Here is a 26,795-nt window from a genome sequence, read left to right as displayed (position 1 = left end):
GACCACACGAGTGGAACCCTGGTCTAACAGGATTGGTGTCCTTATATCAAGAGACACAAGAGAGCTCATTTTCTCTTCAGGTATCAAGGGAGAGTCATGTAACGATCCGGGAGAAGTCACCCATCTATAAGCCAGGAAGAGACCTCTTGCCAGAAAGCAAATGTGCCCCAAACTGCAATAAAATTAATTTCTGATGTTTAAAGCTTTCATTCTGCAGCATTTTGTTATGGCAGCCCACGTAGACAGGTACACAACACGTTTCCTCCTGAAGACAATCCCACAAGTGGGTTAAAAAAATAAAAAAGGTAAAATTCCTCCTCAAGTGGCACCATATTGTCATCCAGCTCATGCACCCTTTCTGCAATGTTGAAGAAGGCAATCCATTTCAAATCCTCAAGAGTTTCTAAAAGCAGAAAGCATGTTGCTCCTACCAGTTGTCCTAGTTGGAAAGGAGATTCAGAGGATGAATGCCAAGGGCCTGAATTCTCAGGCTTAACATCAAGCTTTATCTTCCTAAAATTCAACTTGGACACAAAATTGCGTTTGTGATCCTCATTTTATTAGAGCCAGAAGGTAATCTTGTTTTCCTATAGAATCAGTTCCAATTGAGAAGGAAATAGAGGCAATTGTCAACTCTATGTCACCCCAGGGTCTTCAGATATGGCTTCTAGAATTACACAGCTGGAATGAGGCGGACTTACAGCTTCTTATATCACACGCCAATTCCACGTGAAGCGGCTCATTTATCAGACACAGATTTTTGCTTGTAGATGCCTCCCGTGAGAGTTTGGTCATGGGTTGTAACGTGTGGGTTTTTCCTGTTTTTGTTGTTTTTTCTGTATTTCCAGACACTGCTAAATCAGGCAGTAGCACTCTATTCTAGTGCTCAGGAGCTGCTGCAGTAAGGAAGGTTCCTACTCTGAACCAGCAACTGCAACTTGGGACAGAAAGTGACTGAAGACATAGCTTTGTTGTGAGTTGCACAGAATAGGGAAGATAGGCATTTATATTAAGAAGGACATTAGAAGGCAGATGTAAGTAAGTGAAACTAGATCCATGAATAAAATGCAAAGGAGACTTTCTTTTGGGATTGCCAAGGAGAAATATTATTAACGTTGTTTCAGAAATCAGAGATTATTTAATTCAAGTCTTGAAAGGTGAATAAAATATAGACATTTTGAGATGAAGATAAGAATAAGAAACAAAGAAACTAGAGGAGCAGGAAGCCAGCCTTGTATTCAAGGCCTGGCAGCATCTCTGTTAGATCAGATTCATCATGCTCTTCACAGGGACGACTGGGGCCTGAGACAGGACTACTATCTGTTTGTCATGGCCCCACAGATGGTGAAATGTGTGCCTTCTTTGTCCCTTGGACAGAGAATTTCAGTGAATCCCAAGAGTAGGTGTGACTGACGTGCCCAGTGGGAAGCACAGCAGAATCCCCAGAAGGTCTCTGAGAACACAGCTTCCTGCCCACTCCAGACTTTCAGATTCAGCAGGTCTGGGACAAGGCCAGCCGACCTGCATGTCTAACAGGCTCCCAGGTGTGGGCGATGCTGCCTTCGTGGGACCACTCTTGGGGTAGCGTTGTCGACGGCCCACAAGGTAGAGAAATGAAAACTAGCATCGGAAAAAGGAAATCATGGAGGGCTGTGAAGAGTAACTGAGTTACAGGGAGAAAGTCTCTGAGACGCCTAACTGCACTCCAAACATACAGAAAGGGAAACAAAAACCTGCATGGTTGCAGAAATCTCTTATGAGAAAACATGAATAGCCATATAAAATATTTGCTCGTGTAGTTCTCCATTCCACAGGGAGAAAAAAGACAAGCAAGGGATTTGTTGCATAGTGATAAGTGCAATGAAAAAAATGAAAAACATGGACAAATTCTGAGGAATTTTGGTTAAAAAGAAGCCAATGAAATGAAAGGGGTGTGGTTTAGTTTAGTTTTCTTTTCTTATCGCTTTGGAAAATATTACAAAGTATTTTTTCCCACACAAACGATCTTGTGCTGTGAACAATGAAGGAGACCCTGGGAGAATGAAGACCTTGAGAAGGCCGGAGGGAGTGGCCTCTCAAGGGGGTCTGCAATGTGCTGCTTCATAAAGCAGCATTCTTAAGCTTCTAATTCTTAGAAACTGTCTGCATGTTGAAAATCCTCAATAAAACCTCTGAAAATATATTCTGTCCGTTCTTACATGCACTACATGACTTCTCTGCTCTTATAGATGGCAAGTATACATTTCCCATGGAAAACACCTTACTCTGGAATGTACAACAGTCATACCGTTGAAGGCAGACTGCCCGGCTGCTGCTGCTGTACCCTCAGCCGCAGTCTGGGCCTCTGACAGACTGAGCCTTTTTCTATGAAAATTACTAGTTTGGTTTTTTTTTTTTCTTTTTCCTTTTTCCATAGAGTATTCTAAGCACAACGACTCAGAGAACTCTTGGTTTATACCAGAGGCAGCAATGCTACCTAAAATGTGATGGATTGAAGGCCTCAGCCACCATATTAATTCAGTGAACTAAAATATTTGTTTTCTTTTTCAGTCTCAATTTAATTAAAATTTGAGAGTATGCAGACTGAGAAATTGCAGATTTTAGATTCTACCACTAATTCTCATGAGACATTCACATTAGTCAAAAGACACCGAGTCTAGGAAGCAACTCCATACGGAACAAGGCACTGACACAGATGAGTGATGCTGTAAACCTATACGACAATATTTTCTTGCACACACCAGAATTCACTACCTGTCTTTCTCTCCTGTAAAATATGAAAACTATTGGCTTAATTTTTTAATCCAATATTTCCCTTTCACACTTTTTCTTATATTCATGTAAGAAATGGTATTAAAAAAAAAGAAAGGTATGATACCTAACTGGAGGTGGGCATGGCAACCCACTCCAGTGTTCTTGCCTGGAGAATCCCATGAACAGAAGAGCCTGGCAGGCTACAGCCCAGAGTCAGACATGACTGAAGCGACTGAGCACACACACAGGCATACCTAAATGACTAGTTTCTACCTTTACGCTCATGCTGCCATGTTGATGCTCTTGCTGCCATATGCCATTCCTTCAGATAGCCAGCAAAAGCTTTGAGTCCTTGTCCACGGAGAGGAGAGGGGTGACAGCATGCACGCTGGGAATGTGAAGGTTCACATGTATCTAAAGCCTTTACCCTCGCAAAAGTTCTGCTGGCCCTGCTGACTCCTCCCTACAAAAGAAATGCCTTTTTATGTTTAATTCTGAGATGCTCAAAGGTCCTGAGGTTGGAGTGCTCCACCTATTTCAACAGCACCACTTAGTCCCCTTTCAAGGCCTAATAACAGCTGATATTTATTATGCCTGTAGTAATACATGACAAATATAAGTTCTTTGCATGCATTATTTAACTAATCCTTAACCTCAGATATGCAGATGACACCACCCTTATGGCAGAAAGTGAAGAGGAACTAAAAAGCCTCTTGATGAAAGTGAAAGTGGAGAGTGAAAAAGTTGGCTTAAAACTCAACATTCAGAAAACGAAGATCATGGCATCTAGTCCCATCACTTCATGGGAAATAGATGGGGAAACAGTGAAACAGTGTCAGACTTTATTTTTCTGGGCTCCAAAATCACTGCAGATGGTGACTGCAGCCACGAAATTAAAGGACACTTACTCCTTGGAAGAAAAGTTATGACCAACCTAGATAGCATATTCAAAAGCAGAGACATTACTTTGCCAACAAAGGTCTGTCTAGTCAAGGCTATGGTTTTTCCAGTGGTCATGTATGGATGTGAGAGTTGGACTGTGAAGAAAGCTGAGCGCGGAAGAATTGATGCTTTTGAACTGTGGTGTTGGAGAAGACTCTTAAGAGCCCCTTGGATGGCAAGGAGATCCAACCAGTCCATTCTAAAGGCGATCAGCCCTGGGTGTTCTTTGGAAGGAATGATGCTATAGCTTAGACTCCAGTACTTTGGCCACCTCATGTGAAGAGTTGACTCTTTGGAAAAGACTCTGATGCTGGGAGGGATTGGGGGCAGGAGGAAGAGGGGACAACAGAGGATGAGATGGCTGGATGGCATCACCGACTCAATGGATGTGAGTTTGAGTGAACTCTGGGAGTTGGTGATGGACAGGGAGGCCTGGCGTGCTGCAATTCATGGGGTTGCAAAGAGTCGGACACGACTGAGCAACTGAACTGAACTGAACTGAACTACAAGCACTTATGAGAGATGGTCATCTCTGCCTCTTAACCTTATTTACAGAAGAGGAAGGTGAAAATAGGAAGGGGGCCTGTCCCTGACCTGGAACACAAGGCTCCTAAGTTTTGGGGTTGGGATCAAACCCATCACTCCAAATAGAGTTAAAACTCTTGGTGCTAACTTCTGCCATGACACTCTCCTATAAGAAACCTACTTTTCTCTGCCTTCAAGCTGTTTTTCACAGCCAAAAAGTCCCTTTCTCTCTTTCTACTAAACTCTGAAAATTTCCCAAAGAGCAGAGTTTCTGATTCATCTATTCCTCACCTCAGCCCAATAAATGCCCACTGAAATTGCTTTTAAGTAGATAGACTTCTAATTTCTTTTTTAAACAACAGTGTATCTTTCCACCTAGATTATAACGCTTATGAAGCACAATTTTTTCTCTAGTTGTTTTTTTTTTTTTTTCCCAATTGCTCTCAGTACCCAATAAAGCTGTGATTACATGGCAGGCATTTAAAACAATTGGTACTTCTCAGGAATATGCATTTGGTATTGTGAACTACTAAGCCACTCATTCAATTCACACAGAATCCCACAGAATTTAAATGCACTTAATTTGAGGCTATTTATGATTTTATAGCCTGTTTTGAAATGTGTGTGTATGCTCAGTCACTCGGTCATGTCCAAATCTTTACAACCCCATGGACAATACCCTGCCAGGCTCCTCTGTTCATGGAACTTTTCAGGCAAGAATACTGGAGTGAGTTGCCATTTCCTACTCCAGGGGATCTTCTATGACCCAGAGATCATACCCAGGTCTCCTGCATTGCAGGCAGATTCTTCACCATCTGAGCCATCAGGAAAGCCCATGTCAAGTAAATCCTCCTAATTTTAAGTTCTAGGCATATTTGTCCTTGTGGAGTACTTAACACGCAGCACAATTATGTTGAGAACAAATGCAAGTAGGGAACGAGGACTGGGTACCGACTTACTAGATCCGATCACTGTTCTCATGTTGGTAGAGTCTTGTATCATTTCTGTACATATTAGCTTAAATTTGCCCATGGACCATTATTTTCCAACTGCCTATTTGTGCAGCTGGTGGCAGGGAGGTTGGAGAGAGAGAACAAGGCTGCATTTGGTAAAAATCCACAGTCTCCACTGGGGAAACACCACCAGAGTGCAGGGGTCATGTTCATAATGATGACCTAGACAGGTGGGATGGTGAGGATGGGAGGGAGGTTCAAGAGGGACAGGGTATATTTAAACATGCAGCTGATTCGTTTTACAGCAGAAACACAATATTTTAAGGCAATTATATTCCAGTAAAATTTTTTTTAATAAATAGCAATATTTTTAAAAGATTGTATCATTAGACGGTAACAGTGAAAAATCTTAATTGGCTCCTCCATTTATACTCTAGATATTAAAAAAATAAATAAATATAAATTTTATACAAATTTTTAAAATTTAAATAAATTTATGACATAGCCAACTACTTCAGAATTTTAACTTCTGAGCCAATCCAGTAAATGTAGGGAAAGGGCTAGGAGCTTTACTAACTGCAGTCTCATTTCATTTTTTCATCTATGAAACACATAAAGAATATATGAAATGCATTCTCTGACCCAAGGCTTCACACTTGGTCCCCAGTCATCTACTTATGAAATTCTAAGCAAAACCTCTTAGGAGATGATCCAATAGGTAGTGAGCATTCACTGCATTCTAGGCATATTCTGAGAAGGCTCTGGATAATATGCAGACATCTGACATTACCCATAAACTATTCATGGGCAGTAGAACCATTAGCACTTTACAAATGTGTGCCTAAATCAATGTGACCTCCAGATATCCGGACCAGAAGGTGGGGAAGGGGGGTGACATTAACTGAAACAGAAAACAGGAGTCTGGGACTGGGAAAAATATGGGGACAAGTACTCAATTTTGAACGTAAGTTAGACGTGTGAGGCCATCAGAATGGTGGCATCTGGAGCTGAGAAGAAAGAACTAAATACGATTTGGGGATCGTCAGAGCGGGTGAAGGTAGATGCGGTAGGGAAAGGGGAACCTTCCAGGGAAGATGGGTGGGACGGGAAGAGTTCAGCTCAAAGCTCTGGCTCATGACCCCAGGCCACAGCCTTCCAGGAAACCAAGGACCAGGGGTTGGAGAGACAGGAGAAGGAAACAGAGTCTCGTGTTCCTATAATTTCATAGCTTCCTTTTTCCTAAGTGACGACGTAGAACTTTGAGTTACATGGAGTGGAGCTTGACATTACAGGTCTATAACTGCTTTCAAGCACTCTGGGTATCTGGAATAAAGCAGGCTCTCGGTGGGTATTTTATATGCAAACTAATGAATAAATGGTTTTAAATTGTAAAAAGGGTGGGGGGAAGGAAGGGCAGCTGACCACGGAAAGAGGAGGGAACACATTAGAGCATATCTGTCCAGTCCTTTGGCCGTTCCCTTAACAGCAGACTGAAAGTTCACCTGCCCAGGAGAAGACACTCAAATGGCCGAAGGAGGAGATCAGTGGGGTGGAGGGCTCAGCTCATTTTACCATCAGAGATAAGCTTGAGGGGCGCTATCGTGCTCTCACCACAAAAGAAGAGAATCTAATGAACAGGATTAAGGGAGTGTGATAGATGTTTATGGCCTTGATGCTGGTAATGGTTTCTCAGATGTCCATTTCTCTCCAAACCCATGAAGACGCTACATGTCACTCTTATCTCAACAAAGTGATTTTCTTTTTTTTTAAGAAACTAACTTAAGAGACAGTGTAGTGTTGTGAACAAAAACAATGAATTCTCCTAAGGTTCAACGTCCTCACACACACAGAGGGGAGAACATTCTTGTACCTACTGAATATGGTTGTTGAAAGACTAAGTGACTAAAATTATGTAGGGAACAAACACTGCTGAAAACACCTGTAGAATGCTAAACAGCAAACGCATAGGGAAGCCACTCCACTGCCGTTTACGTTACTTTTAGTCAAAACACATTGTGGACTAGTTAGTGAAAACTGGTATCTAGGAGTAGCAATTCTAACGGAATTGCATTCCCATCTAAATATTTTGTTCATATAGAGAAAATTTCCCTCTCTCTTTCTCTCTCTAACATGGTATAACTCAAAGAGAGTTAAATTAAAACCCTTAAAACAATTTAGAAAAAAATTTGCTTTCTAGATGGAAAAGAATTATGGAGCACATTTTAAATTGATGGAATACATTAAAATGACAGATTACACACTAAAAAATCACTATCTCCCTGAAGAGAACAATAAAGTCTTGAAGACATTACATTTATACTTACAAAAAGGCAACATTTAGAAAGTTAAACAGAAATCTGTGACTTTCTTGTTAATGAGACACCATAAACCTCAGCACATACAATATGTTGTCCTTTGACAAAGTACATTTGATCCCTTATACTCAGCAAGCCTTGGGGCTTCCCGGATAGTGCTAGTGGTAAAGAACCTGTGTCCTGGTGCAGGAGACATAAAAGACCCAGGTTTGATCCCTGGGTCGGAAGATCCCCTGGGGGAGGGCATGACAGCCCACTCCAGTATTCTTGCCTGGAGAATCCCATGGACAGAAGAGACTGGTGGGCTATAGTCCATGGGGTTGCAAAGAGTTGAACATGACTGAAGCAGCTTAGCACACACCCACTCAGTAGGCCAATGAAAGAACTTGAGACTAAGTGACAAAATAATTAAAGCAAATACACACTCTGCATAGTTTTTTAAATAATTCAAATGGAAAGTTTTTTTCTTATGGCAACATATTTTGGTGTCTTAATTGTATAATGTATACATTAAAGTATGTGAGTAGCTTAAAAATAAATAAAAGTATGACTACCATGACTATATGAATACTGTGACAAACCTAGATAGTGTATTAAAAGGGAAGAGACATCACTTTTCCAAGGAAGGTCCATATAGTCAAAGCTATGGTATTTCCAGTAGTCATGTACGGATGTGAGAGTTGGAACATAAAGAAGGTTAAGTGCTGAAGAATTGATGCTTTTGGACTGTGGTGCTGGAGAAGACTCTTGAGAGTCCCATGGACTGCAAAAACATCAAACCAGTCCATCCTAAAGGAAATCAACCCTGAATATCCATTGGAAGGACTGATGTTGAAGCTGAACCTCCAATACTTTGGCCACCTGATGCAAAGAGTTGACTCATTGGAAAAGACCCTGATGCTGGGAAAGACTGAAAGCAAAAGCAGAAGCGGGCAGCAGGGGATGAGATGGTTGGATGGCATCACCGACTCGATGGACATGAGTTTGAGCAGACTCTGGAAGACAGAGCAGGACGGGGACGCCTGGTGCGCTGCAGTCCACGGGGTTGCAGAGAGTGAGACACGACAGCAAATTTCACCCATCGAATACCCTCAGTGTGCAGTTAGGGTTTGTGAGCCTTTGGGGGTAGTTAGGTTTGGGCGAGGCCAGGAGGACAGAGTCCTTGTGATGGGATTAGTACCCTTGTAAGTAAAGAGACAGGAGTCTCTTTCTCTTTCTCCATCATGGGAGGACACGGTAAGAAGGCAGCCATCCATGAGCCAGAAAGGGAGCCCTCAACAAGAACCGGATCAGCCAGCATCTCAATTGTACACTTTCCAGCCTCCAGAACTATGAGAAAGTAATGCCCGTTGTTGAAGCCACCAGGTGTCGAGTATTTTGTTATGGCAGTCAGAGCTAAGACAACCTCTGTGCACAGAAAGTTTTATTTTATATTTCAATAATGTGCTTAAATGTTTATCATTGACTACAAATTAAAACTCTGGCTGAATCTGAAGCCATTCAACTATTTCTTCATAATTTGATGGCAATATTGACCTTAGTTAATGAACATCATCTCTGCTTGCATTAGTAACAGAAATGCTTTCCTGGGAGAAGGAAATTTATATAAGTTGTATTTGAGGACATTTGTGTCTAAGAATCTTCAGAAACTGACTGTGTTGTTTCACCCCTAAAGAATAAACAGGCAGGGGCTTCCCTGGTGGCTCAGAGGTAAAGAATCCACCTGCCAATGCAAGAGACATGGGTTTGATCTCAGGTCTGGGAAGATCCCACATAGTGAAGTGAAAGGCGCTCAGTCGCGTCAGACTCTTTTGTGACCCCATGGACTACACAGTCCATGGAATTCTCTAGGCCACAATACTGGAGTGGGTAGCCTTTCCTTTCTTCAGGGGATCTTCCCAACCCAGGGATCGAACCCAGGTCTCCCACATTGCAGGCAGATTCTTTACCAGCTTAGCCACAAGGGAAGCCTGGGAAAACTGGAGTGGGTAGCCTATTCCTTCTCCAGCAGATCTTCCCGACGCAGGAACTGAACCGGGGTCTCCCACATGCCATGGTGCAACAAGCCTGTCCTGCCATAACTACTGAGCCTGTGCTCTAGAGCCCGCGCTCCGCAACAAGAGAAGCCATCACAGTGGGAAGCCCACAAACCGAAACTAGAGAGTAGTCCCAGCTTGTCACACTAATAAATTAATAACTTTTTTATAATAAATAAATAAAGGTCCATCTAGTCAAAGCTATGGTTTTTCCAGTAGTCATGTATGAACATGAGAGTTGGAACATAAAGAAGGCTGAGCACCGAAGAATTGATGCTTTTGAAGTGTGGTGTTGGAGAAGACTTGAGAGTCCCTTGGACTGCAAGGAGATCCAACCAGTCCATCCTAAAGGAAATCAGTCCTGAATATTCATTGGAAGGACTGATGCTGAAGTTGCACTCCAATACTTTGGCTACCTGATGCGAAGAACTGACTCACTGGAAAAGACCCTGATGCTGGGAAAGACTGAAGACAGGAGGAGGAGACGAAAGACGATGAGATGTTTGGATGGCATCACCGACTCGATGGACATGACCTTGAGCAAGCTCCGGGAGTTGGTGATGGACAGGGAGGCCTGGAGTGCTGCCGTCCATGGGGTCGGAAAGAGTTGGACACGACTGAGCGACTGAACTGAACTGAACTTATAACATAGGGAACTGTATTCAATATCTTATAATAAACCGGAATGGAAAATAATATATTATATGTGTTATATATAGAGAGAGTTATATACTTACACATATACATATTCATGTATACCCTTACAACTGGTACATATAACTCATATATGTACCCTTTGAAGTACACCTGAAACTAACATAACAGTATAAATCAACTACACTTCAATTGCGGAGAAGGCGATGGCACCCCACTCCAGTACTCTTGCCTGGAAAATCCCATGGACGGAGAAGCCTGGTGGGCTACAGTCCATGGGGTCACGAACAGTCGGACACAACTGAGTGGCTTCACTTTCACTTTTCACTTTCATGCATTGGAGAAGGAAATGGCAACCCACTCCAGTGTTCTTGCCTGGAGAATCCCAGGGACGGGGGAACCTGGTGGGCTGCCATCTATGGGATCGCACAGAGTCGGCCACAACTGAAGCGACTTAGCAGCAGCAGCAGCAGCAGCAGCAGCAGCATACTTCAATTGATCAAAAAAAAAAAAAAAATCTCTAAAGAGCTCTCCATATTCTCTGGGCCCATTTCTGTTTTCCCACTCTGTTAGAACTCATACATTTTAAGATTTCTGCTTCTTACAATTAGCCAAACCAATCATCTCCATATTCCTAAGCTTGATGGTCAAGACCCAACTTTTATCCCACTGGACTGAGCAGAAGAACTGGGAATAGTTGATTACTCGTCCCTCCTTGAAAATTTCTCATTATTTAACTCCAGGAAAGGCACCTTCACCTCATTTTTCTCCTTTCTTCTGGGGATTTTACCTCACTTCACTCAACTTTTAATGCTGGAATTCCTTGAGACCCAGTCCTTGTACCCCTACAATTTAAACTCATTCCCTAAGTGATACTATAATATAATTGGGCTTTCAATACCACCTATACGTTCATCTACTCAAGTTTACATCTCCAGCCAGTGCAACACCCCCTCTTATTCTGACTTTCTAGAGGCACCCCTGGAGAATGCAATGGCACCCCACTCCAGTACTCTCGCCTGGAAAATCCCATGGACGGAGGAGCCTGGTGGGCTACAGTCCATGGGGTCACGAACAGTCGGACACAACTGAGTGGCTTCCCTTTCACTTTTCACTTTCATGCATTGGAGAAGGAAATGGCAACCCACTCCAGTGTTCTTGCCTGGGGAATCCCGGGGATGGGGGAGCGTGGTGGGCTGCCGTCTATGGGGTCACACAGAGTTGGACATGACTGAAGTGACTTAGCAGCAGCAGAGGCACCCCTAACTCAGTTAATAGCATTTCATTTTTCTGATTGTTCAGGGCAGAACAAACTTGGGGTCATCCTTGAGCTTCTCAGTCCCCATGGCAGGTAGAATTTTGCTTCCATGAATTGCACCTTCTGATGTTATGCATGTGAATATGTTACATGATCTGAGGACAGAGAATTAAGAGTGATAATGAGCTGACCTTAAAATAGGGCCATTTCTCTGAATTTTATTATACAGACGAGCCCAATGCAATCACAGTGCCCCTAAAAGAAGAAGAGGAGGGCAAAACATCTGGTCAGAGAGATGTGAGCAAGGACAGAAAAGAAACAAGAGGAATTCAAAGCTTGAGAGGCAGGTTCAACCTACCGCTGCTGATTCTTACAATGGAGGAGGAGGCTAAGATTTCATGGATGCAGATGGCTTCCAGAAACTGAAAAAGTTCTGCAAGCAGACTACCCGATAGAAACTCCCAGAAGGGAGCAGCCCTGATGATAACCTTGATGTCAGCCCACTGGGACCCACACCAGACATCTGTCCTATGGAACCATATGATAATTACTGAGATTATTTTCAGCTGCTAAATTTGCAACAACTTGTTATGGCAGCAATGGAAAATTATTATATTCCCCGTCACCGGTTCATCAGCATTTCCTGTCAGCTCTATTCTAAAAATGTATCCCCAAATTGACTACTTCTCACCACATCCTTGTTCCATTTTGGTCCAAGCCCCCATCATCTCTCGCTGAGTTTATCAATAGAGCCTCCCAACCAATTTCCCTGCTTTTGCCCTGGAAATCCTTCCATGAGTTCAAAATGCAGCAGCCAAGCCAGTTCTGATAACTCACAAGGGACAGCTGATCTCTCTTCTGCTCAGACTCTCCAACAGCTTCAGCAGGCCCTGGACGCAACAGCCAGAGGCCATTCCATGACCCTCCAAGTCCCCAGGGGATCTGGCTCCTCTCCTTCTGTGTCCCCACTTATTCATCTGCTCCCACCACCCTGGATCCTTTATCAGGCTGGGATGCTCCCTGCCTCTGTATGCACCTGACATGGCCCTTCCCTCATATACCTTCAGGAGGCAACTGTAGACTCCTCAGCGTTTATCACCATCTGATACTACACGGGGCTTCCAGGTGATGCGAGTGGCAAAGAGCCCACCTGCCAACGCAGGAGCCGCAGAAGACGCGGGTTCAATCCCTGGGTCAGGAGGACCTCCTGGAGGAGGGCACGGCAACCCACTCCAGTATTCCTGCCTGGAGAATCCCCATGGACAGAGGAGCCTGGTGGGCTGCAGTTCATAGGGTCACAAGGACTTGGACTCGATTGAAGCGACTTGGCATGGACTACTCCTTTCAGACAGAGCTCCGTGTGTGGGACTCTCCATTCTCCGCAGCCGTTCACCTGCAATGCTGCTCAAGGGGAGTGATTTATTCTTTTCCTTCCTTCAAGTATCTAAGCTTTAATCAACCATCAAAACCAGAGTCACTCAAAAAAATCACAGACGCCAGGAATCTTTTCCCACTCTGCCACCTCCATCAGACTTCGTTTTCAGTCACTGTTCTCTATTTTACCGATTTTTTTCTCTCTTTTTCTACTTAGACTGGAGTTTTTCTGAAGATAGGATTCATCTCTCTCCCTGCTTTTTGATTACCCATGTGGCAGCACAGTTCCATGCCTATAGCAACTCTTTAAACATATTAATTCAGATTTTATGGTTCCAATGTTTTCACAAATTATAGTACCTAACATAATATATTAGAGCTTCCTCTTGTTCTCTGGGTTTATTATGCTACTATGCTTAATTTCTTGTCAACAGTAACTTAGGTATTAATTTTTTCCTGTAACTATTTTATACAGAGGGCTTCCCTGGTAGCTCAGTAGTATAGAACTCAAAGACCAAGGAAGAGATGCAAGTTTGATCCCTGGGTCAGGAAGATATCCTGGAAAAGGAAATGGCAACCCACTCCAGTATTCTTGCTGACAAAATCCCATGGACAGAGGAGCCTACAGTTCATGGGGTCGCAAGAGATATGCCTTAGCAATTAAATAACTTTACACAGAAGGCTTTATAACTTTGTAAATATTTTCTTGCTGTTTCTTTACTTTTAAATCAACATAGGGCTTAAATCCACCTGCATTCCAATTTAGGAATTCTCCGCCAACACCTGCTGGGTAACTTGGAAAAACGCTCACTCTTCCCTTCACACCCATGGAGGGTCCTGGGAGGGGCAGGTGGGTATGCTGAAAAAGACAGTCCCTTGTCCCCTGATGTACATACAGCTTCACAGAGGAGACGGCCATTCAAAGAAGAGCTTCACATGAGCAGAGAATAATAAAATGGGAGGTGAAAGTGGTCTGGGACAGCCTTCTGTAAGATTTGACACGTTGACTGACTCTCAGCTCCTTCATGTGTAAAATAAGAGATTAGACTAGGTGATTTCTTAGGTCCTTCCCAGCTAGGAGATTCTTTGTCACTTATTCTATATCACCAAAAAAAAAAAAAAAACACCCAAAATCTCATAACTTCTAGTTTGACTATCAAGCCCACACAAAACCATGAAAAGAACTGCTTTAGTCTTCTTATTACTGCTGTTATTGTACAGAATGAACTGACAGTCTTCTAAGATCCACAATTCCTCTTTGAAAGCTTTGGAGCCAAGAATATTACTAATTTCTCCAGACTGGACAGGTTAGAATTATAAAAAGCTCAAGGGACAGTTCTTCCACCAAATGAGTTACACTCTCCCTGCCCCCTACGGCCTCCCACCCACAAAAAAAAAAAAAGAAAAAAGAAAACTTGTTTTCCAGAGATTTTTATTTTTAAATGTAATTAATGGGTCATGGGTATCTACTCTTTGTATGTGTATGCCTGCTTTAGATTAATTCAGCCAGTAATTTTAGAGACAATCAAGACAAATTAACTTATATTTGATTCTTTGAAGCCTTCAACATTTAAACCTAAAGTTGGAGAGTTTCTCTCACACTGGAACTTTGGAAAGTAGGCTGTAAATCAAACAAAAACATCATATAAAAGAATACACAAAAATTGAGAAACTTTATAGTATTGTAAGGGCAACCAAAATTTTAAGTGTGTATTCTTAATAAGATGTGATACTAAAAGTCAACCAACTTTAAAGGATAAGCCAATTGATTATTCTATCCTGTGAGTTTTGGAGGTAAGTGACTTCACTACTCTATCTATCCAGCTATAAGATAATAATAAATTTTGTAACACAATCTCATTAGAAACAGGAGCAATTTCATTGGGAAAAATTTTCATAACAATCTGAAAAATTTGCAAGGAAATCACTTGATTTTCATGTAGGTAATTTTAAAAACTATACATATAACAATTTTACAAAAATTTTGCCTTTTTTCCTCTTTACCAAGAGACTTGGGACCTTTACCTATATTCACTGAAGAAAGCTATTTTTTCCTTGAATATTTCATATAGTTAAAAGAAAACCTCTCATATTTAAAAGCAATTCTATCTTGCACTTCTCCACCAAAAAACAACAAAAAATACGAAACACCACATCAGAAAATGATTGTCTCGTCATTACCTTCCTTGTCATCATGGTGGATAATGGCATCCTGTATCATGTCAGCAAGATTAAAGTGAACCTTCTGGTTCTTCCCATGCTTCAGCTTCTTCAGGAGCCCCTCCTGCTTCTGAAAAGCTTTCTCTCGCTCGTAGTACGCTTTGACTTGCTCACAGCGCATGCGTTTCACCAGCCGCTGCCGTTGGCCCAGGGGGAGGGACTCCAGCAAGCACTGGTCAATTTCCATTTCATGGGATCGGAAAACGTTACATAGCTGGAAGCAACCTGAAAGAAACAGTGCGAAAGTCAGCAGACCTATCGCTGCAGCCAAGACGGCAGCACTGCGAGCATCGCCCATCTTTCAAGCTGGAAACCCATTCAGGCCTATCTGTGTTCAGCAACTAATACAAACCCTTTCAGAGATTCCTGGAAAAGCAAAGCGAGTGGACGTCTTACTCAAGACTGCAAGAGGGACTTCCCTGGGGGTCCAGTGGTTAGGACTCCGTGCTTCCACTGCATGGGGCATGGGTTGATCCCTGGAACTAAGATTCCACATGCTGTGGGTCATGGCCAAAAATAAACAAAAGTAAAAATTGATGCAAAAAATTCATGATGAACAAAAAAATCAAAGCTAAAAACAAGACTGCATAGTAGTAAAATAGATGACATAATGAGATATCAGTTCAGTTCAGTTGCTCAGTCATGTCCAACTCTTTGCGACCCCATGGACTGCAGCACACCAGGCCTCCCTGTCCATCACCAACTCCTGGAGTTTACCCAAACTTAGGTCCATTAAGCCGGTGATGCCATCCAACCATCTCATCCTCTGTTGTCCCCTTCTCCTCCTGCCCTCAGTCTTTCCCAGCATCAGGGTCTTTTCAAATGAGATACAGATATGTAGTTTTGCTCAACATAATTACTAACAATCCATCCTTTCCTGTTTCTTTAAATCCCTACCAAAGTCTTAAATATTTTACCACAACATTAAGCTCCTTTGTCATTGAATAATTCCAACTAAATCTTACACGATAAATTTTGGCAGAAAGCCATTCCAGGTCTTTGCAAACATCCTTGTAAAACTGTACTAATGACTCTGCTGAGCTAATGTAATAGAACATATGATGGTGGTGGTTTAGGTGCTAAGTCATATATGATCCTTGCGACCCCATGGACTATAGCCCACCAGGCTCCTCTGTTCATGGGATTCTCCAGGCAAGAATACTGGAGTGGGCTGCCATTTCCTTCTCCAAATAGAACTTATCAATCAGTTCAGTCAGTTCAGTCACTCAGTCGTGTCTGACTCTTTGTGAGAGTCGAATAGAACATATGCATGCTAGCAATTGTCTGTATGACACAGTGACCATTTTCCACCAATTTATTGCTGACCCCTTTTCCTTGTCACTAGTGACGTTCATTTCTAGAAGACCTAATGATGGTTAAGTATAAAGATTGTGCAATGGAAGACAGATTTTTCTCTTGGCAACTCAAAATCATAGATGGAACTGTTGCTGTCAAATCTTTATCTTATTAATATAATGATTAACAAAAGTGAATTCTCTGCCGTGGACCTGAACATCACCCCTTTCTATTTCCTATAAACATGACCCAAAACACCTATAATGGATTCTACAAACATGTGTCAAAGTCTCTGTCTTAGTAATATAGGGATGAGCAAGATGAGTTCTCTGTCCTGGACCTGAAAACCATCCCTTTCTCTTTCCTATAAACACCACCCAAAACACCTGTAATGGATTGTACAAATTTGTATTGAAACTGGACAAAGGCTTGTGGGGTTCTCCTAGGTTAAAAAAAGCCTTCATTGATCCCCAGTTTCTTGTTTGTAGGAAAAAGGTTTCAGCCTCCTAAACCTGCCTGGAGTGCAAAAGGGCAGATTCAAACAGCCACCAATTAGAAGAGTGAAGGAAATGCAGAAGCAAAGGAGGGGCGGTGCAGACGGCAGGGCAAGGACGGGGCAGGGACCTGGCAAGCTGCGCATCTCCTGAAGGGCGCAGAGAGCACTTTAACACAGATCCCTGAGTTCTTCTACAGGAACTAAGGCCCTCTTCAAGAGGGGTGATGGTAACTTCAGGCTGAGCACAGGCAAGCGCACCCCAGACTGGCTGGAACCAGAAGGCTGATGACTTCTGCCAAACGCTATCCTGTTACCTCCCCACAAACTGATCAGAGGAAGGTCATGTACCCTGCAGACCTCCCTGCCAATTTTGTCTATAAAAACTATTCCCTGAAACCCATCAGTGAGTTCAGGTCTTGTGAGCACAAGCTACCGATTCTCCTTGCTTGGTCCTGCAACTGGGAGCTTGTTTGGGCTTACTGCTCATCAGGCACACAAACTTGGATTTGACACTAGCATATCTACCACGACATTAAAATTTTACTATTGGCAGAAAATAAATGTTAGACCACTGAAAATTCTCAAATGTGGCTAGCAAATACAGGTTCAGATAATTGTTTATAGGTTCCTCTCTGAATATATTTATGATGTAACTCTCAGGAAAGTCAAAGTCACTGCATGCACAAAAATGTGGCTGATCATAAGTCACGTCTGGGAAGATCATACCATAAAGGTTTACTTTAAAAAGATACAGTATTCCTCTGACAGTAAGGAAAACTGTGACAAAGCTATTTTCATTTTTATCTCACGTGACACTCTGAAAAACTACTCTCACATGCACCAGGCATCCCTGTTGTGCAGGAAAAGAAAGCCAAGTTGAAAGAGGCTGTGACTTGTCTAAGACCAAAGAGATGATATTATGATAGAGTCAGAAATGCTCCATAGAGGCTCAAGACAGAAACAGAATAAAAGACAGCGATTCCTGAGAGCCAGATTTTATGTGTATTATTATACATGTACACATATGCACAAGGGAGAGAAGCAGAGATGGGGAGCTGTGTTTAGTTGTTTGTTAGCGATGACAAAAGAACCGTATGTTTTAATAAAATGCTTCATAAGTCTTTGCAAGAGTGATGTTAGAAGCATCAAATAGCTACACACAAAACATTCCCTTTCCAATGACCCAAACCCAAAGGGACACCAGGGGTTCTGAAATTATGACAAATGGCTCTCCAGTATGTCTGTCTGATAAAAGCCACGATCATGGCCATAGACAGATTGCCTGTGAGGGCTCATGAATAATGGACAGGAGCTATCCTCTACCTTCAAACCTGTTTAGAGGACATAACCAGGTTTGATTTATTAACTTAGATGCTCAGGACACTCTGACTTCCTGTGACTCTGCCAGGTTGTCAGTAGGTGCCCAGGGAATCATGGGAGCCACGGAAAAACCTAAAGAAGTAAGACAAATGACATCGCAGAGCACCCTGCGCTTATCAGCATGCAGTCCAAGGGGGAGGTTAATCTAATAAACTCACAGTCCTCTGGTTTTCACTCTTAAAGAAGGGTCTCATGGTGAAATTTTCAATTAACTTTTGAGGAATCTGTGGATACAGCTGGTGATTCATTGAACACTCTCCACTGTCAAAAAAGGAGCACAGAGGGTTATTCCTAAATGAATTACTTGCTTATGATTTGGAAAAACAGAAGCCAGGGCTGTCAAATTTCAAATCCGTACATGTACCAAATATTGCTCTTTTAACACTTTGCTGTTAAATAATCCCCCATGCTTTGATTTTAAATGGTCTGAAGTTTGATTAATTTTATATTGCTGAAAATATACTGGGCACTGCAACTTTCTTTTTAGCTAATTATGGGTGGATCCGTTTTGTCGTGTGTATGCGCTCCATAAATCTGTAAGATAGACACTAAAAATAGAGTTATGGGAAGCATAGCTGTGAGGCAGTTTACTGAAAATCTATGTAACTTCATCACCAGGGCACTCAGAATAACAGTAGCTGATTCTTCAGGTGATAATCGGAAGGGCCCAGGCAGAGGACAGGCGTCTGAACCGGTCGAGACTGGTTTTCTCCCGGGACGGGAGTCCTGAGCAGGCACTGGTCTCCCGCTGTATGATGGAGTTGACAGAGTAGTCTACCCACCTACTGAACCTGGGTCTCTTGCCTGATAAATATCCCAGTTCTTTCCTCACTATTTTGACTCTGTTTGCCTAGAAAAAAACACACGTGAACCACCGAAGCTTCAACTTTCTACAGACCTCTTTCTCTCAGTAATACAGGAGTTCATTGGTGTGACAAAGACGCACGCTGTATTAAAACAAGGCGTATTTTCATTCTCTTACAAACTGACTATGAAACAAGCCTTGTCTTCCCTTAGACAAGTGAGTGGACTTCATTTGCCAGGAGGTGGGGAGGGTGGGGGGGAGATTCCTATATATATATATGGCGACCCTCTAATTCTAGATAAAAATGTACAGACAGCCACAGCCAGAAGTCCCTCCTCAGCAAATGTGCATCTCCATATGACAAAAACTGAGAGCCAGCAGACAAAATACGTAAAGGAAAAAAGCCAAGATCTATATTCAGAAATAAATGTGCAACATCTATTAAAAAATTAGTAGCCCCATGCTTTGGCTTTGGCGGGCACCATATAATGTGCTGATTTCAGGACTTTATACTGTAGCAAACAAAAAATACAAACAGTAAGCTAAAGGAATTAGGAAACTGAACTCCTAAAGTTATTCTACTGTACAACTACCAGAAATGCTTTCATCTCAGTTAGAATCAAAGTCTTCATGTGGCCATGGCACACTCAATGTGGGAGATTTTTATGCTTATCTCTCCATGACTGCTGGTGGCTCAGATGGTAAAGAATCCACCTGCAATGCAGGAGACCTAGGTTCAATCCCTGGGTTGGGAAGATCCCCTGGAGGAGGAAATGGCAACCTGCTCCAGTATTCTTGCCTGGAGAATCCCATGGACAGAGGAACCTGGTGGACTATAGTCCATTGGTTTATCAAGAGTCAGACATGGGGGATGGTGGTCCCAAGATGGTGGAGGAATAGGACGGGGAGACCACTTTTTCCACCACAAATTCATCGAAAGATCATTTGAATGCTGACCAACCTGTACACAACAACTTCTGAAGTGTGGTGGAGGACACCAGGCACCCAGAAAGGCACCCCATTCTCTTCAAAAGGAGGTAGGACAAAATATAAAAGACAAAAAGAGAGACAAAAGAGTTAGGGATGGAGACCCATCCTGGCCGGGGGGAGTCGTGAAGGAGGAGAAGTTTCCAAACAGCAGGAAACACTGTCACCAGCAGGTCTGTGGGGAGTTTTAGAATCTCAGAGGGCAACATAACTGGGGGGAAAAACCCCCCACCGAATACGCACCTAACTGCAACTGCCAGCAGAAAAGTAGCCCAGACCCTCGCATCCGCCACCAGCAAGCAGGGGCTGGACAGGGAGGTACGGGTTGCATACTTAGGGTCAGGACCAGGCCAGAATGCCCTGAAGACAATCTGAGGGAGCTAACGTGAGATAGCAACCCAAACTGTAGGATAGCCAGGGAGAGAAAGGAAAAAAAAGAGAGAGAACTTTCCCCTGAAAAGCTCTAACTTAAAGCAGAGCCTGGCCCACTCACAGAACAAAGGATTGAGCGAACACCAAAGGAGATCTAGCCAGCTGTGGACTGGTCCTCCCCCCGCTGGTGGCAGAGAGGCAGGCGGGCGACAGCCAGAGTTGGAAGGCAAGGGGCAATCTGGGCACCAGAGACGACATCCCCCACCAAACTGTGAGCAGGCTCCCAGTTGCTAACCATGTCTTCCTGGGATACTGGCTGGCTGACATCTGCCAGGAGGGTCGCAGCCTGAGATCTGCTCCCCAGAGGAGACACATGGCACACCTGAGATGGTACTCTTGCAGCGCACCCGGGAGCGGCCAGGACCACGGAGGTGATGAGACCCACGGCCCACCTGGGACAGTGCGCTCACCACGCACCTGGTTGCCTGAGCTGCTCGGACCTGGGAAGGGCAAAAAACGCATGCAAACGACTGAGTCTGTGCCTTTGTGGAGTACTCAAGAGCCTGAACCTGAGAAGCTTAGACCTGGGAAGTGCACGAAACCCAGGGCCTGCTTTGGACAGATCCCCTTCAGAGCAACCTGGCGCCCGAGCAGTGTAGACACGGAAAGCACACACTGCCGTGAGCTGGGGTAAGCCCAGTGTCCACACACTGCAAGCACTCCCACACACGAGTGGTGTTTGTCTGCAGTGTTCCTCCCTCCCCACAGCACAACTGAACACGTGCCCACCTTCGCCCCCTTGTGTCAGGGTGGAAATTAGACACTGAGGGGCTTGCAAACAGAGGAAGCCAAAATAAACAAAGAAGAGGGAACCGCTCTGGAAGTGACAGGTGCAACAGATTAAAACCCTGTAGTTAGCACTGACTAAGCTTTGGAAGGGGCCATAGACCTTGAGAAATATAATCTGGAACAAGGAACTATCTGAAACTGAACTGACCCCACTGCCCTCAACAGCTCCAGAGAAATTCCTAGATATATTTTTACTATTATCATTTTTTCATTTAAAAAAATTTTTACATTCTTTATTACTCCTTTAATTATTTTTATAACCCACTATTACCTTGCAAAAAAAGAGACCATATTTTTAAAGCAAATCTCATATATATATATATTTAATTTTTGTGATTGATTTTGTTTTGTATTTTTAATATTGTATTTTTGAGAGTCTAACTTCTACTCCCAATTTTTAATCTTTGCTTTTTGGTATTTGTTATCAATTTTGTACCTTTAGGAATCTAATCTTCAGTACCCATTTTCACTTAGGGGTGTGATGACTGGCTTGATTGCTCTCTCCCCTTTGACTCTCCCTTTTCTTCTCTGGGTCACCTCTATCTCCTCCCTCCCCCTTCTCTTCTCTGCTTAACTCTGTGAGCATCTCTGCATGTTCTGGGCTGTGGAGAAAACTTAGGGAACTGATTACTGGATAGAAAGGTCTCTCCCCTTTGACTCCCCCTCTTCTCCACCTGGTCACCTCTATCTCCCTCCTCCCTATTTTCTTCTCTATGTAACTACATGAACCTCTCTGGGGGATCCAGCCTATGGAGAGCATATAGGGAATTGATTACTGGCTAGATTGCTCTCTCCCCTTTTGATTCCCCCTCTTCTCCTCCTGGTCACTTCTATCACCCTCCTCCTTCTTCTCTGAAACTCTCTGGGTGTCCCTCACTGTGGAGAATCTCTTCACCATTAACCTAGATGTTTTATCAACTGTGCTATATGGATGAATTCTTGAGGCTACTGTAAGAATAAGACTGAAAGTCAGAGGCAGGAGGCTTAAATCTAAAACTTGAGAACACCAGAAAACTCCTGACTCCAGAGAACATTATCTGACAAGAGCTCATCCAAAAGCCTTCATGCCTACACTGAAACCAAGTTCCACCCAAGAGACAGCAAGTTCCAGAACAAGACATACCACGCTAATTCTCCAGTAACACAGGAACACACCCCTGAGCATTAAAATACAGGCTGCTCAAAGTCACACCAAACCCATAGACACCCCAAAACTCACTACTGGACACTTCATTGCATTCCAGAGAGACGAGATCCACCTCCACCCACCAGAACACAGATGCAAGCTGTCCTAACCAGGAAACCTTGACAAGCCACTAGTCCAACCCCACCCACAGGGAGCAGCCTCAATAAAGAGGAACCACAAACTTCTAGCCTACCCCAAAGGCCACCCCAAATATAGAAATCCAAACAAAATGAAAGGCAGAGAAATATTCAGCAGGTAAAGGAGTATGATAAATGCCCACCAAACCAAACAAAAGAGGAGGAGATAGGGAGTCTACATGAAAAAGAATTCAGAATGATGATAGTAAAGATGATCCAAAATCTTGAAACAAAATGGAGTTACAGATAAATAGACTACAGACAAGGATGGAGAAGATGCAAGAAATGTTTTACATGGAACTAGAAGAAATAAAAAAGAGTCAATCAATAATGAATAATGTAATAACTGAGATCAAGAGCACTCTGGAGGGAACCAACAGTAGAATAACTGAGGCAGAAGATAGGATAAGTGAGGTGGAAGACAGAATGGTGAAAATAAATGAAGCAGAGAGGAAAAAAGAAAAGAAGAATTAAAAGAAATGAGGACAACCTCAGAGACCTCTGGGACAATGTTTAATGCCCCAACATTCGAATCATAGGAGTTCCCAAAGAAGAAGACAAAAGACAGGCCATGAGAAAATACTTGAAGAGATAATAGTTGAAATGGATTAAAGATCTAAATGTAAGACCAGAAATTATAAAAACTCCTAGAGGAAAACATAGGCAAAACACTCTGTGGCATAAATCACAGCAGGATCCTCTATGACCCACCCCCCACAGTAATGGAAATAAAAGCAAAAATAAACAAATGGACCCTAATTAAACTTAAAAGCTTTTGCATAATGAAGGAAACTATAAGCAAGGTGTAAAGACAGCCTTCAGAATGGGAGAAATAATAGTAAATGGAGCAACTGACAAAGAATTAATCTCAAAAATATACAAGGAGCTCATGTAGCTCAATTCCAAAAAACTAAATGACCCAACCAAAAAATAGGCCAAAGAACTAAACAGACATTTCTCCAAAGAAGACATACAGATGGCTCACAAACACATGAAAAGATGCTAAACATCACTCATTATCAGAGAGATACAAATCAAAACCTCAATGAGGTACCATTTCATGCTGGTCAGAATGGCTGCGATCCAAAAGTCTACAAACAGTAAATGCTGGAGAGGGTGCGGAGAAAAGGGAACTCTTTTACACTGTTGGTGGGAATGTAAACTAGTACAGCCACTATGGAGAACTGTGTGGAGATTCCTTAAAAAACTGGAAATAGAACTGCCATATGACCCAGCAATCCCACCGCTGGGCATACGCACCGAGGAAACCAGAATTGAAAGAGACACGTGTACTCCAATGTTCAACACAGCACTGTTTAAAATAGCTAGGACATGGAACTAACCTAAATGTCCATTGGCAGACAAATGGATAAGAAAGCTGTGGTACAAATACAGAGTGGAATATTACACAACTATTAAAAAGAATGCATTTTAATCAGTTCTAATGAGGTGGATGAAACTGGAGCCTATTATACAGAGTGAAGTAAGTCAGAAAGAAAAACACCAATACAATATATTAATGCATATATATGGAATTTTGAAAGATGGTAATGATGACCTTATATGCGAGACAGCAAAAGAGACACAGATGTAAAGAACAGACTTTGGGCTCTGTGGGAGAAGGCGAGGGTGGGATGATTTGAGGGAATAGCATTGAAATATGTATATTGTCATATGTGAAATAGATCACCAGTCCAGGTTTGATGCATGAGACAGGGCACTCAGGGCCAGTGCACTGGGAGGACCTTGAGGGATGGGATGGGGAGGGAGGTGGGAGGTGGGTTCAGGATGGGGAACACATGTAAACTCATGGCTGATTAATGTCAATGTATGCCAAAATCCACTACAATATTGTAAAGTAATTAGCCTCCAATTAAAAGAAATTAATTAATAAAAAGAAAAAGAGTCAGGCACAACTGAGCAACTAATACTTTTACTTTCTTTCTCCATGACTGCCAAATTAAACAGGAAAAAAAAATTAGTAAGGGCATAGATAATTTGATCTAAGGGACATCAATAGAAACATGCTCTCAATTTTCAGGGAAAAACCTTTTTCTAAAAACTCATGGATGATTTACAAAATTGACTATGTCTTAGGCCAAAAAGCAAAGCAAATTTCAACAAATATGGAAGAAGTGACATTAGACATTTTCTTAACCCAGTTGAGAATTAGATTTCAACTACAGAAATGAAGCTAAACCTCCCAGTATATTTAAAAACTTGCTAAGTTGCCAATACCACCAAGAGGTGGAAACAATCAAAATGTCACGGACAAATGAACAGATAAACCAAAGGCATATGTATATGGAGTACGTATAAGTAAATTCCACATAATGGAATATTATTCAGTCTTTTTAAAAAGAGAAATATTATCATAAGCTGTAAAATGGATCGACTTTGAGAACACTATGTTAAATGCAATAAGCCAGTCACCAAAAGATAAATACTATGTGGTTTCATGTATATGAGGTGTTTAAAATGGTCAAATTCATAGCAACAGACAGTGAAACCAAGCAGAACCTTGCAGGGCCTTCCACTGGACAGACCCCTCCCTTGGTGTCACTCAGCTCTTGCTTAGAGAGAAGCCGTAGTGTCCTATGCCTTCTCTGAGGTCCACAGAATAAGTTTAATCAGTGAAGTGAGGAAATGTAAAAACAAAGGCAGACAGTCAAGCAAGACAAAATAACAAGAAGACCTTTAGTTCCTCCTGAGCCACATCCTGTGAACTATTTTGCGGACACTAAAACCACCCACCAGTTGAGTTAACTGCATGCTGACCGATAGCACATAGACCACAGACCAGCTGGATCGAGAAGGTTAATGATATTAAGTCCTGAATTGCTACCTGATATCTCACCACCAGCGATCAGAAGACTGTCCATGAGCTGATCACACACCTTGCAACCCTCTGCCTCATCTTCCTTTAAAAAATTCTTCCCTGAAAGTCACTGGGAAGTTTGGGTCTTCTGAGGATGAGCTGCCCCTTCTCCTTGCTTGGCACCTGCAATGGCTTTAGAATCAGTTCTAGGTTTGAGTACAAGTTCCTTCACTGGCTCAGATGGTAAAGAATCTGCCTGCAATGCAAGAGATCTGGGTTTGATCCCTGGGTCGGGAAGATCCCCTGGAGTTATGGCAACCCAGTCTGGTATACTGGCCTGGGAAATCCCATGGACAGAGGAGCCTGGAGGGCTACAATCCATGGGGTCGTAAAGAGCTGGGCAGGACTGAGCGACTTTCCCTCTCCTTTTGCTTCACCACAACCTGGTAACAGGAGGCACGTTTCAGCACATTGGGTGGGGGACCCAGGTCAGGAGGCCAGGCTCAGGAGCAGAAGTAGGATTGTGGTTACCAGACAGGGAGTTGTTTAACCAGTATAGAGAACCATTTTTATTTTATTTTTTGACATATATACACTACTGGTGTGTGAGTGTGTGTGTGTGTGTGTGTGTGTGTGTGCGCGTGCTCAGTCACTCAGTGTTGTATGGCTCTTTGTGACCCCATGACTGTAGCCCTCCAGGCTCCTCTGTCCATGGGATTTCCCAGGCAGGAATACTGGAGTGGATTGCCATTTCCTCCTCCAGCGGGTCTTCCCAACCAAGGGATGGAATATATTTCTCTTGCACTGGCAGCTGCGTTCTTTACCACTGAGCCGCCTGGGAAGCCCACACACTACTGATACTCTGTATAAAATAAATAGCTAATGAGAACTTACTGGATAGCACAGGGAACTCTACTCAATGCTCTGTGGTGACCTACAAGTGAAGGAAATCCAAAAGGAGGGGATACATGTAAACATATAGCTGATTCACTTTGCTCTACAGTAGAAACTAACATTGTAAAGCAACTCTATTCCAATTAAAGATTTTAAAAAGAATCAGATTTTAAAGATGAAACATTTTGGAGATCTGTGGCCCAGGAATGTGAACATGATTCCACTACTGGACAGGACATTTTAAATTGGTTAAGGGAGTAAATCATCAGCTCAGTGGACATGAGTTTGAGCAAACTCCAGGAGATGGAGAAGGACAAGGAAGCCTGGTGTGCTGCAGCTCATGAGGTTGCAAAGAGTCAGACACAGCTGAGTGACTGAATAACAACAAAGGTAGTAAATTCTATTTTATATATTTAATCATAATAAAAGAAGCAGAAAAAAGAGAATGAGATGACACAAAGGGCTGGATCACAGGAGATTTAAAAACATACATAGATTAAGTGTTTTTTGAAAAATGTAGTTGCAAGCGTATTCTTTATTCCAC

The 26,795-nt window shown here is 42.7% G+C and overlaps 1 protein-coding gene across 3 annotated transcripts in view; it reads right to left on the bottom strand.

Moving 5' to 3' along the window:
* The window catches only part of MYO16 (myosin XVI), a 517,433-nt gene that overhangs the window by 375,001 nt on the left and 115,637 nt on the right, over positions 1-26,795 (bottom strand). For all 3 annotated transcript variants that reach the window (XM_061435364.1, XM_061435363.1, XM_061435362.1), the window contains exon 2: positions 14,993-15,256. In XM_061435364.1, the coding sequence (XP_061291348.1) occupies positions 14,993-15,218 (226 nt within the window). In that variant the 5' untranslated portion in view covers positions 15,219-15,256. The remainder of the gene's footprint in view (positions 1-14,992; positions 15,257-26,795) is intronic.

This window comes from Bos javanicus, chromosome 12, assembly GCF_032452875.1.
Source record: "Bos javanicus breed banteng chromosome 12, ARS-OSU_banteng_1.0, whole genome shotgun sequence".
NCBI lineage: Eukaryota > Metazoa > Chordata > Mammalia > Artiodactyla > Bovidae > Bos > Bos javanicus.
Note: the sequence above shows the minus strand (reverse complement) of the source record. Positions and strands in the feature narration are given on the sequence as shown.